The sequence below is a fragment of the Octodon degus genome, unplaced genomic scaffold (assembly GCF_000260255.1).
Source record: "Octodon degus isolate 3935 unplaced genomic scaffold, OctDeg1.0 scaffold00022, whole genome shotgun sequence".
Classification (NCBI taxonomy): domain Eukaryota; kingdom Metazoa; phylum Chordata; class Mammalia; order Rodentia; family Octodontidae; genus Octodon; species Octodon degus.
Genome location: NW_004524598.1, coordinates 13410177 through 13424001, shown reverse-complemented (window position 1 = coordinate 13424001; position 13825 = coordinate 13410177). Strand labels below are relative to the sequence as shown.

At 43.8% G+C, this 13825-nt stretch overlaps 1 protein-coding gene across 1 annotated transcript in view; it reads left to right on the top strand.

Moving 5' to 3' along the window:
• The window catches only part of Nt5e (5'-nucleotidase ecto), a 64303-nt gene that overhangs the window by 36105 nt on the left and 14373 nt on the right, over nt 1–13825 (top strand). The window contains exons 2-3 of the mRNA XM_004628245.2: nt 4318–4540; nt 7839–8027. Of these exons, the coding sequence (XP_004628302.1) occupies nt 4318–4540; nt 7839–8027 (412 nt within the window). The remainder of the gene's footprint in view (nt 1–4317; nt 4541–7838; nt 8028–13825) is intronic.

The window sequence follows — 13825 nt, the reverse complement described above, 5'->3', positions numbered from 1 at the left end:
GCACAGACATTTTCTGGGCATTATTCCTTAAGCTACACACTATAATAATTGTTATTGTGGAGCATTTGCATTGTAGCAGATAATATAAGTGATCTAGAGATGACTGAAAGTTTGTAGGAGGATGTATAGTTTATATGCAAATACTGCACCATTTTATGTCAGAATACAAGAGATTTTAGCATCCTTAGGGGTCCTGGACAAATCCCCTTATGCATACTGGAGGATGACTAAATCTGCTCTTTTTTGCCATGTTGCCCTTTCTTACTCCTTGCCCTTCTTCTGGTCAGTCTTTTCCTGAGATATTTTCATGCTAGGAGGATAAATAATATCCATCTGTTTAGCACAGTCCGTGAGTGGCTGCTCTGCCCCAGTAGTTTGAGCAGCGGGGTACACGGAGGAGAGCGGCAGCGCCCTCCACGCAAGACCCTCAGGAATAGTTAAGTTCCAGTCAGTGCTGGAGAAGAAAAGCAAAGTCAAAGTGGGGAAACAAAAATGAGAGTGTCTACAGAAAATCAGCATTTTTGAAGGAAATATTTTGCATTAACTTCTGTGGGGGAAAGTCAGCTGTGTACAGGAAAAGGAAAGCTACTGGTCAGTGATTTTCCTCTTCAGCATTTATTCATCCAGTACTGTACTCTAGGTGCTGTGCATCAGAAAGGGGGTGACCACCCCATAGGGAATGAGAGCCCATTGGAGAGGAAGGACACATAACTCAGACAGGGAGCTCAGCGCAGAGCTCTTGGGCCATTCTGAGAATGATCACATTTCAGGAGCCAAAGCCATCAGCTGAGGCAAGAATGAAAAGCATGACAGGACGAAGCAGTGTCTTGGGCCCAGGAGACAGCTCAATGTCATAAGGGCCTGCCTGGAAATCCCAAGGTTCTGAGTTCAATCCCAGGTATCACAAAAGCAGAAACAATGTCCTATTCTGTGTGTGTTATTTATATGTTCTATGTATGCAAAGGACAAAGATGTGTGTGTGAGAACACCGGAAACTGAGTTAGCACTGTTTTGTTTTGTTTTGTTTTACAGTTGCTCATTGGTTAGGCCTTATGCAAGCTTCTATGTAGCCAAGCATGGAGGTTAATAACTTGGAGTCTAACAGAAGTGCTTCTAACCTGTCTCTGCTACTTGCTGACTTTGTAGCCTTCAGCAATCCCTTTAAACTGGCCAAAAAGTTATTTAAAAATTTAAAAGGAGAGAAAAAAAAAATAAGCATTAATATGCAAGATAACAACCATTGTTGAATTCCCATAATCATTCCTAATGTGTTTGGCTACTTATTTATTATCTAAAAAAAAAAAAAAAAAAACCTTTCACTTCTGTAACACATTATCTCCATCTGTAAAATGAGCACAGTAACAAGCACAACACTAAGAGTAGTGTAAAACCAGATTTTCTGCATAGAATCTTTTCCCCTCCCCCCGTTCTGGGGATTTCTTTCCTGCAAGGCCCCTGTGCATGCTGGGCGAGCACGTTGCCATGGAAGCCCGTCCCCAGCCAATCACTTTTCACAGTGGCTGGTATACAGCAAGGACCTAAAAATCCTGTCTTATTTTAATGACCCCCTGGATTATTCATCCACTGACATTTCCAAGGGCAGTGTAGCAAGGGGCTCCAGGTCATGGCTCTAAGTGGTCCAGCCAGCCCTGCCTTGCAGCCTCCCCCAGGAGAGGTGGGAAGGAGGCCGGAGGCGGAGGTGAACCCCACCTCAGGGAGCGTCGTGGGCCCCCTCAGATGTTGGGTTTGACTGAGACAGCAGTGCCTCTTTAGGACATTTCAGTGAAGAAAGACAAGGCCAGATTTGATGTTAGGAAAATTGAGAAGAGGACAGAGATCACTGACAGCCCACAGGAAGCCACTGTCACCCCCCAAGAGAGAAGGGGTTTCCTGTGAGAAGGGAGCAGCAAGAGGATGGGTAGAATATGGGGCATCTGGGAAAAACGGAGCCATGCCAGTGTACGGGGGGTGGAGAGGCAAGGGTGGGGGTTCAGCTGTCCCAGCAGTCCAGCTTTACTGACCAAAGATGGCGGCGCCATAGCTCCAGATAGCAAACCACAGAGCACAGAGCTGTCAGGGTGGCAGGTCTGGGTATTCTGGAGCCTGGAGGGCAAATGCGAGCAGGGAGCCGACCTTAGAGCAGACCAGAGGCCAGGAGAGACGTCAGGCCGGGAATTCCAATCTGGTGTGAGTGAGATGATTTAGTCAGTCTGTCCATAGCATTGAGTACCGTGGGTCAGGGCTCCTTTCTGCACAAGAATAAAGAGACTGAACAATAGTCAAAGCCAGGCGTGGTGGCACATTGCTGTAATCCTGGCACTTTGGAGACTGAGACAGGAAGATCGTTGCAATTTCGAGACCAACCTAGGCTACAAAGTGAGCTCAAGACCAGCCTGAGCTGCATATCAAGACCCTGTCTCAAAGAGACAAGTAAATAAATAAATGAATAAATATTAAAAAAAAACAATCAAAATGGTACCTCAGTTCACAAACTTAATTCTCTCCATGATTCCAGCTGCAAAATGAATTCAACCAGAACTGAGTCAAATTTGCCCATAAGATCAGCATTGTACCTAACCACTAAATTGGATTCAGTTCTCATCCAACTCAGTTTATGCCCAGAATCCTGGAAAGAATTAAGCTCAAGGGATGTGTCTCAGCGGTAGAGCAATGGCCTTGCAAGTCCAGGGCCCTAGGACTTGGGTGGGGCAACAGGTGGGCTGGCATGCACAGGCCCTGTGTGGCTGTCTGCTTGACTACTGCCTCTGGGGTCACTGCCACAGCCCCTGGGTCACAGGTGCTCAGCAACTTCTCGGTTGAGGTAGAGAAGGGGGAAGACACGAAACCACGAGGAAAGCCTAACTTCTGCTATTGTCAGATGCTGGGAAGAGAATGTCACTGACAAATTGGATGACCTTATATACAAGCGATAGATTCATTAAAACAACAGAACTTTACAGTTAAGCAAAATAGTTACTGTAATATCAAAAAAGAAACTTATTTTACCACAGGGACAAACCTTGCCATTCTAAAACAGAAGAAGAAAACAAAGTACCTGAGACTGGGAGATCCTTTCATGTGGTGCAGTGGGGCCACGTGCTCCTCATGGAGCCGTACACTCAGAGCCGATCCAGAATCTGCTGGATCCAGATCTCGGTCCAGGCCACACCACCCTTTCACCGTGAGGTGAGGTTCTTCCTTGACAGGAGCAAGGAGTGGCCCAGAGCTGACTGAAGGAAAGAGCCAGGACCATGTTGTAGAATGTGAGCACGCTAGTTCCCCTTTTCCCTTCTTCATTTTTCCAGAATTAAAAGACCATGAGCATCCTTGACAAAAAACAATGCTGGGAATCTGCGGAATAATGACCACAAGATGCAATGAGGCCTTTGGTCTCTGCTGACGATACATTCAGGCTGAAAGTCGTGATTTTAACAGTTCTCTGATTTCAATGATTAGATCTGATTAGAAAACAGAGACAGGCAGAGGTGGGCTTTGGAGCTGGCCTCAGAGCTGGGGATCGTGGGACAAGACTGGGAAGCTCCCCAGTGCCTTGGGCTTGGTGATGGTGACCGGTCTCCATGACTGAAATACAATCATGGGTGTACAGTCACCCACGGGGTGATAATAATCAACCTATGATCTTGACATTCCTGGCCCCAGCCCAATTCCTTGAGTAAAATCTCTGGAGATAAGAAAGATACTAGGGGCTGCGGAGATAGCTCAGCAGCATAAGCACCTGCCTGGCAAGCACAAGGACCCAAGTTCGATCCCCAGTACCACATACCATGCCAGCCCTGGAACCTCAGGCACGCTGTGCTAGCCCTGAAACCAGGCATAGTGGTGCATGCCTGTAATCCTAGCACTGGGGAGGCTGAGACAGGATGGATCACTATGAATCTGAACTGTGTAGTGAGACACTGTATCCAATAAATAAAATAAATAATTTTTTTTTTTTTTTTTTTTTTTTTTTTGCGGAACCGGGGACTGAACTCAGGCCCTTGCGCTTGCCAGGCAAGCGTTTATTCTACTGAGCCATCTCCCAGGCCCCATAAATTTTTAAAAAGAAGGGAAAAACACCAGGTCCAGGAGGGGAGATAAGTCAGCAGCATAAGCACCTGCCTGACAAGCACAAGATCCTGACTTCAACCCCTGGTACCAAAATTAAGGGGGGTGGGGAGACACTAGTCCATGAGATCTCTCTGATGGAGCTTAGCTGATTTGTTGAGTCCTTGACCTAATAAAATGTTGTTTGAAATACACTTTTGTTGGACATTCCAGAGCACCTAATTATTTTTTTCTCTTTTTCCTTGTATCTAGGCACTGGGAAATCATGAATTTGATAATGGTGTAGACGGACTGATCAATCCATTGCTCAGAGAAGCCAGATTCCCAATCTTGAGTGCAAATATTAAGGCAAAGGAACCACTAGCATCGCAAATCTCAGGACTCTATCTGCCCTATAAAATTATTTACATTGGTAATGAAGCTGTGGGAATTGTTGGATACACTTCAAAAGAAACCCCCTTTCTCTCAAACCCAGGTATTTTTTACTTTTACACTGTTTGTGACTTGAAAGCGGAGGCACTAAGTCAGAGTCGGGCATTATTTATATGAACTTTAAGCCAAAGTCAGAAGAATGAGACAAATGATGCATTTAAGGTGACAGTGAGGGAGCCTGTCTGGTGATTCTGTTTTTCACAGTTATGTCTTGGAGACATTACATCTTCTGCTCAGTGCCCTTCTTTGGTGACACCTAAAGTGCTGTTGGCAATTGAATCCAGACTCTGAGCATACTATAGCTTTAACCACTGAGCTATATCCTCAGATTTTTTTAAAAAAAATTTTTTAATATATTTTTTTCAGACTCGTAGTGATCCTCCTGTCTCAGCCTCCCTCAGCATTGGGATTACTGGAGTGTACCATCACATCCACATGTGGTACCTGGGATGGAGCTCAGGTCCTTGTGCTTTCCTGGCAGGCGCTTAGACCCCCAAACTATCTCCCCAGCCCCTTGTTCATATTTTAACATCTTCATTTGGGGCCTGATTCTTAGAAATTAGCATAAAGGAGTCTGGAATTCACAGGAGCCCGCCTTGAAGCACAGTGCTCAAGGTGACGTCAGAGCAGCATGGGCGATCGTCTTCACGCCAGTGAAACTCATAAAATCTCAAGTTTTCTGCAGTTTGGCTACAGAGATGGGCAATGAGCAGCCACAGCTGGCCATCTGGGTGGCCAGCTAGACCCCTACTGGCCAGTGGATACCAACAGGTGGTCGATGGTTACCACCAAGTGAGGCAGCCGGCGAAGACACGCACACCTGTGGGGCCAGCAGGGCTTAGATGCGGAGCTCAACCTCGACATCAGCTTCGAAGCCAAGGGAGCACCACATTAGTTCCCTAGAAGTCCTGAGCATTCAGGGGCTGGCCTGGTGGACGAGGTGTATCTCTGTGGCCGTGGCCTGGACACGTGTGCTCCGTCCCTGCTCTTCCTGCTTCCCTGCTTCCACAAGGCAGGCAGCTATCCTCGGCCTTCTCCTTCCTCCGTGGCTGACCACAAAATGAGCCAACGGGGAGGTGAGCCAAATAAACCTCTCCATGAAGTTGTAGGCATTGGGTATTTTATCTCAGAGATGAGAAAGTTGGCTAATACATGAAAATATCAACAGCTATGCTAAAGTTGGCATTCAAGCACCACTTTCTGGTACTTCTAAGGGTGCAGACTATCTCATGTTTCCAAACAAAGTCTTGGAATTACTATACTAACGCTCCTTTGTATATAATGTTTCTTTTCTTTTTCTTTGTTTCCTTTTTGAAGCAGGGTCTTACCTTCATTTCAGGTCAGCCTTGAGCTCACTTCGTAACCCAGGCAATCCTCCTGCCTCAGCCTCCTGGGTGCTGGGATTACAGGCGTGCGCCACCATGCCCAGCTTGCTTAACATGTTTCTATGTCCAGGCATTTTATACATTGATACTGTGAAAGTCTAAATGTACAGAGATTTAAAAAGCAAACCACATTGGTGTGTGTGGCTCTCCTCTGGAGAATCCCAAGCTGGAGCGGAGCAGGTTCATTCACAGGCCTCGCTCCTACCCTAGTGGTGACCCCGGTCGCTCACAGGTGATGAGGTGGGCCTGATCTCCTGCTGCCTGTAAGATATCAATGACTTCTTTGGCACTGGGCAGAGCAAGTGGCTGCCCAAGCAAGGCCAGATCAGCCAGAGAAAGCAGGTTGTTACCAAAGATAGGATTGGTGATGGGCTTAAAAATATGACCATAGGCACCTACTGATGTCTAATTCCCCCAACGACAAAGAGTTAAGAAAGAATGAGGCAGTCATTGGCAAAAAGCATTAAAAAAAAAGAAAGCACTTTGAAACTGATTACTAGCTTGCTACCCATGATGAAATCAACAGCCTGTGTCTTGTGTTAGGCTGGGAGACAGACGAGGTAGACGACTAGGGGAGGCATTGGGGACAGGGATGGGGAGGGGGGCTGGGACACAGGGCCCCTTTTCAAAAAGAAAAATTCTTAAAATACATAAAATTTTAGAAGTCCCTATATACCCACATGTAAAGATGAAGTCTCAGTTTGTAGGTATTTGTCAAAATTAATATCGATTTCTTTTTTTTATAAATGGTGAATTTTGCATGGTTCTAGATCTGGATTTGGAGCCGTTTAAAGAAGCTGCAGCACCAGCCATTTTGAGGCACTGGCGCCTTCCCTGACTTGGCTGTACCCAACGTTTATGTTATTTAATCTTGCAGAAATGATTCTGTGCACTTGAATGTGAAATGCTGTCCCGTTCTTTGCTGTCGTGGCGGTGGTGGTGGCAGCGGCGGCGGTGGTGGTTACCCCTGGGTGTACAAAACAATCCGAAAAGGGTCTCTGTAGATGTTGTTCTATTGTGCTCATCTTTTGAAGTTATTAGGAATGTGTTTAAGACGAGAAGATAACTTCTAAGACATGGAACATAGAAAGGATGCCTTCCGCAGTGCATCATGAAGCCTGTGTTTCTTCGCTGTTTCCAGCTATCTGCCCAAGTTAATGCAAATGGACACTTTATATGCCAGGGGGAAAAACATTAAAAATGAAGACAAAAAATGCTTCAGCTTTTTCTAATCTTCTTCTGCAGTCTCTTGTGTAAGCAGCCTGCTTTTTCTCTAATATTGTGGTAGTTTATTCATGTTAATGGACTATAAAATAATATAATCACCAGAGTGCCAAATAGCTTGGAACGACAAGTCACTTTAGTTTCTTTCCTTTTCACAGTGCTGAGTCTGTGTAAAGGAGTGCCTGCAGCGCCCGTGAGACTCTTTGCAGGGATTCTCTCAGGGGACACCTGCTGCCTGTTCTGCATGGCATTTGCAAACATGCGCCTTGTGTGAGGAATCTTCTACCACTTTTCTTGTTTGTTTGCAACTTTGGATCTCAAGAGGGTTCTCTTCCTTTCTCAGTTTCCTCTAACCTTAATTCTATACTCTATGTTGCACCATGGAACAGCACACAGGACTGATAATCCAGTGTACAGTAAAGGACGGTTCCTGCACCTAAAAGAAAAATAATGCCTTATCTGAAGTCTCCTCATAGTTTGACACTGAGTAAAATACTATCTATAACCTTAAACTAGTACAACTTTAAGTGAATGTGACTGAGGATATTTATTTGATTTTTATTGACTTCCTAGAAGTTTTATAGTTAGTTATAAATATGTTTTGGTCTTAGTAATTAAATAACTTTAATAAATCATTTATTATTGGTATATTAGTAGGTATAATATACAAAACAATAAAAATTATTAGATTTGTATTTACTTCAGTTCTTTTTTATTTATCTTGTTTCATAGGAGCAAATTTAATATTTGAAGATGAAATCACTGCACTGCAACCTAAAGTAGATCTACTAAAAACTCTAAATGTGAACAAAATTATTGCACTGGGACACTCTGGATTTGAGATGGATAAACTCATCGCACAGAAAGTAAAGGGTGTGGATGTTGTGGTAGGAGGACACACCAATACGTTTCTTTATACAGGTAATTGTTTCAAAACAATTCCATATGCAATGATATCCAGATAAGTTATTTTGTTTCTTTTACCTTTGTAAATATTATTAGTATTTCTATGACTGTTTATTATGCAGCATATACTATATAATCTATAATACAGTGTATATATATGTAATGCATCAAATGGGAATATACAATTTTACTCTTAGGACATTACTAAGGATTTATTGATTTCATGGTTTTAATTCTATTTATATATAGATATATGTAACATAGACAGACAGACAGACAGACAGACAGACAGACAGATAGATTACTGAGTACCAACCAAAAGTTCAACTTATGACAGATTCATATCAAAATACAACATAAGACTGAGCGTGGTGGCACTTGCCTGTAATCCCAGCACTTGGGAGGCTAATAACAGGAGAATCACTATGAGTCTGATCTACATAGTAAGACTTTGTAGACCCTGCAGACCCTGAACTAAATGCATAAAAAAGCAACATCTCATATTAAAAATCTTAGGCATAAACAAAATCATGTAAGCAGGGTTTATGTAGTTCCGGGTGACAGGAGTTGATGGGAAGGCTGCACAAGCAGCAGAAGCTGCAACCAACTCTAACCCAGTTTACTTCTGGTTCTCCTGCTTCCTTGGCCTGTGACATCCCAGAAGCCATAGGGCCCTGATGTTCAGAGGAGGATGTCTCTATTCCAACTTTCCACCCCCCCCTCCAGACTATTACTGAGTTGTAATTGAACCCACAATAGCCCAACGTATCAGAGTTTGGGTCCCTGTTTTCCACTTTCCCCTGCCTTACTCTGTATGTATCTTTTTAAATCAGATTTTATAACACATCATAGAGAATGTGTTGTGCATGATATAACTTGGTTTTTTCCCATTCCCCTACCCTCCCTTCAAACCCTCCTCCTCATCTTATTTACAAAACTCTGTTTCCTTGTTTTCCATATTTTTGCCCTCTCTTTTCTCACTTTTCCTTTCTTTCTTTTTTCCATCACCTCTCCCTGGTTCTCTTCCACACTTGAACAGTTTCTTCCTATTTTGCAATATCTATTATATATTTTGGTCCTTAATTACACTTTTGGTTTTTCACACCATAGAAATAATGTGGCATTTATACATGTATGTCCAATTCATTTGACTTAGGGGTATGGACTTAAGGTGCATGCATTTTCCTAGAAATGTCTTAAGTGTCCTTCCTTGTATCAGAGTAGTTCTCCATCGTACAAAAAAACACATCTTCAGGGGCTGGGGAGATAGCTCACTTGAGTAAGTGCTTGCCTGGCAAGCTCAAGGGCTTGAGATCAATCCCTGGCTCTGCAAAAGAAAAAAAAAAAAAAGAAATTTAAAAAAAAAAAAAACACATCTTCTTGGGCCTCAAAATTTAAAGACCCAATCAAAAATAGGCATCCAAAATGAATACACACTTCTCAGAGGAAGAAATACAAGAGGCAAATAAATACATGAAAACATGCTCCACATCTCTAGCCATTCAAGAAATGCAAATTAAAATAACTTTGAGATACCATCTCACCCCGGAAAGAATGGCTATCATAAAGACATCAACCAACAACAAATGTTGGAGAGGCTGTGAGAAAAAAGAACCCTTCTCCACTGCTGGTGGGAATGTAGACTGAGGCAACCATTACGGAAATCAGTGTGGAGATTCCTCAAAAAATTAGTATTGGAAATCCCATTCAATCCAGCTATCCCCCTTCTTGGAATTTTCCCAAAATAACTGAAAACATCATTTCATAGTGATACATGTGCACCCATGTTTATAGCAGCACAATTTGTGATAGCCAAATGTTGGAAACAACCAAAATGCCCATCACCTAAGGAATGGATGAAAAAGATGTGGTATTTTTATACAGTGGAGTATTACTCAGCTATAAAGAAAGACAAACTCAAAGCATTCATAGGTAAGTGAATGCAACTTGAGGCTACACTCATTAAGTGAAATAAACCAGACCTACATGTATAAATATTCTATTGTCTCCCTAATGTAAGAACTCAAAAGAAGAAATAAAAACTGAAAGGTATAACAGTCACAGTGACATGGAAAGAAACAGAACTTAAGGATTAAACAACAAAGAGAGATAAAGGAGAAAAATTAGGAAATAAGGCAGGGGTAAAACCATTCATGTATATATACAAGTTGGATAAGACAATAGTCCTAAGAATCTCCATCAAGTTTTTGAAAATAGCAGTTAATGGGTAGAATTCTCACCCTGACTGACTCTATACGCTGATATCTGTGAACTAAGCAACTACATTGTGGATACCATGCTTGAAATATCTGTCATCTTAGTATTCTAAATGTGTACTATTTCTAATGTCATATCAATTATTACTTTACTCTATTTAAAGTAAAATTTTTAAAGAAAGGTTGTAAAAGAAAATGAGAGTCAAAAAAAAAAATCGTCTTTATCCATTCACCAGTTGATGGGCACTTGAGCTGTTTCCAAAATTTGACTGCTACAAACAAGCCACTATAGACATCAGTGTGCATATATTGCTGTGGTATGTGATACAATTCTTTTAATTCTTTCACAAAGATACCAAAAGAGGAATGGCTGAATCAGATGGACTCTCCAATCCTAATTTTTTTTTTAGGAATCTCCACATTGATTTCCACAATGGTTTCACCTGTCTACACTCCCACCAGCAGTGGAGAAGGGCTCCTTTCCCCCACAGTTTCTCCAGCATTTGTTGCTGGTTGATTTCTTCATAGTAGCCATTCTTTCTGGAGTCCTAATTAGAATGGAATCTCTGTTCTAATTTGTATCTCTCCAATGACCAGTGATGTTAAATATTCTCTGCTGCTTGTACTCTGTTTATCTTTGAGGAGTAAATAAGGAAAGTAGGAATAGGAGGCCTGGTTGGTGAGCAGCAGGCCCCTCAGCAGTGGGAAGGCAAGCTTTAGCGGGGTGATACAGATGCCCTGGAAAGGACTTAGGGGGCTATAGAAGGCCTCTTGTTTTCTAAACATAAAACTCAGAAATACTCCAAACAGTAGGGATTAGCCAGAAATGTTCAAAGTGGTTATCACTAGGAAAATTTCCTCCTGCCTCTGCCTCCCAGAAGGCTGGGGCTGCAGGTGTGTACCTCCATACCCACATAGGCCTTCATTCTTCAAGGTTCCCAGGCTTCTCAGTGAAGCCACCCTGGGGCTGTGCACATGAACCTAGTGGGGACAAAGCATATCCCAGGGGCAGTGGCCTCAGAACAAGGCCCACCACTTCAGCTGCTCCAGTTGTGTGCCACTCTGTGGATGAAATCCTTCCCCACACCTTTCTTAGCCTTTCATCGAGGCAGAGTCAGAAGGACACACTCAGGGAGCCAGTGACAGGTCGAAGTTTCAAAAGCTTTTGGCCATGATCCATGATCAGAATGGCATTTCACAGGAAGACCCAACAGGCATTCATAGTCCATACATGTACACTTGAGTATAAGTGAAATAATGGCTCCACAATGTACCTGAAACATATATGAAATTTTTCTGTCCAAATTTTGTTTTCTTTGTGTAAATACCAGTTATGTCCTAATATTTCTATAGTCTAAATAGCCACTATTAAAAACTCAGCTGGAGATGAAGCATGACCAAAATAGTCATAGCAGTGCAGAGTCCTACACTTCCCTGCAGGAGCTGGGGCCACCCCTTGCTCCTGTCCTGTTTTTACCCAATTTTGAGGGATATCACCTTGCAGCTCCCACTGGTCATCCCCAGTGTGTCACTGCTGATTCATGTCCTCTGCTTTCCTGAAAGTATTGGGTGACAACACCCAGCTTTCCACTAACTCTGTTACCTGCCCTCTGGCTCTGTCACTGTTATTCAAGCCAATGGACAGTAGGAAAAAAAAAACTTTGGGGATAAAAATTACACTGTGATTATCTGTAAATCTCAAAGCAGGTAATTAGGATCTCTGAGGAAGCTAGGTGAATCTTCGTCCTTTACTTCACATTTCATAACTTATCAGAAGTAAACTTCTTCTTGTGAAAATCTTTTATTTTGACACTATTTTTGAGCACTGGAAACAAAGGTAATTCTAGAACTTAACAGGAGATGAGTATATTTGCCTATTTACATAAATTTTCTCAACTTAAAAAAAAATTAAGCCAAGTCAAGCTCAGGGGCACATTCCTGTAATCCCAGCGCTTGGTAAACTGAGGCAGGAGGATCACCATGAGTTCAAGACCAGCCTGGGGCCAGGTGTTGTGGCACATGCCTGTATTCCTTGCACTCAGGAGGCTCAGGAAGGAGGACTATTTTAACACACATACATGCCTGAAAGAAAACTTTCTCAGAATACTTAGACTGTACTATCATAAGTCTATTATGTGATTTTTTTAGTGGCATTGACCCCCCTCTTAATTAGTTTCATCATGTTGTAGCTGTCGTATGCTTTTTAAACTAGCCTTCCTATCTTCTCTGGCACAGCCCCTGCTCTTCATCTTGGCAGGGTGTCTGACCCAGTGCCCAAGGTTAGAGTCCTAGATCCCCTGACTCCACTGACTGTCACCTCTGCTTCATGTCTGGGTCCATACTTGAGACACAGCCACCTCCAGAACTGCTCTCCAACTGCCCTGCTTAGTCCTCCTCAAGCCCCTCCCTCCATGCCAGGTTCTGCCTTCCCTCCTCCCTGCTCCCAGCCTGGGCATATTTGCTGTTTTTTTCACTTGTCTGTGTCATGGTGGCCATGAGGCTGACAAATGTCTGGGGTTGCACCACAGGACAGGTTTATTTCAAAATAAACCTGCAAGGCATCTCCCTGACACTTAGGCCAGAGTGACAACTCTCATACAGGCCATGAGGTCCCTTATAGGGTCAGGAGCCCGAAGGAGCTGTAAAAGGACAGGGTCAAAAGGGGACTTATGGGGGGGCTGTCAGTGGAAAGGAGCTGTGCTCCCTGCAGGGGATGAGCTTGAGAAGGCACAGGGTGCGGCGGTTGTCTATCCAGAGCAGGTGGAAGGACGGTGGGAGTTGTGGGTGCAGCCGTGGTTCCTGGGCATGGCCAGCTCATGGCTTGCATCTGTAGCAGGAGAGAAAGCATGGCGACAGAAGAGGCTTAGTGTGCTCTCTGGCTGGCCTGCAATGGTGGTGGCAGCCACTGCCAGTCATGAGGTTGGATCCTTTCAGGAAGCTTCCAGCTGTGGCAGAGCCTCAGCCCTGCTTCCTTTATGCAGTGGAGCCAAGACCCAAGTCTGATGGAAAACACCTGTAACACTAGGATTAAGGGGGCAGAAGCAGGAGAATCACAAATTCAAGGCCAGCCTGGGAGATGTTCTATATTTCATCCAGCTGAAAACCACTCTACTTAAAGCCTTCTACCTGGTACCTCTGCCTGTTACTGCATGATGCTAGGAGGACAGTTGTTCAGACCATGTTGAGATCAGCACGTTCCTTAGGGTCTCCACATAGTCAGACACTATCTCAAAAAGAACAGAGCAGGAGCCTTCTGTTAGTGATCTATACAGCTTCTAATGCTGCTTAGTTTTAGCTGTGTGTCAAGAAGCTACCTTCCAAGGTGAAATGAGACCATCTGTGGCCATTAACTCTGACAGTGTCAACTTCAGTGGCTCAACAAATGTCTAGCAAGCTGGGCATGGTGGCGCCCACCTGGAATACCAGCACTCGGGAGCCTGGGGCAGGAGGATGGCTGCGAGTCTGAGGCCAGCCTGGTCACCAAAGTGAGTGCAGGGCCGCCTGAACTTCAGAGTGAGACCCTCTCTCCAAAAGACAAAAGGAGGAAGAGGAGGAGGAGGAAGAGGAGGAGGAGGAGGAAGAGGAGGAGGAGGAGGA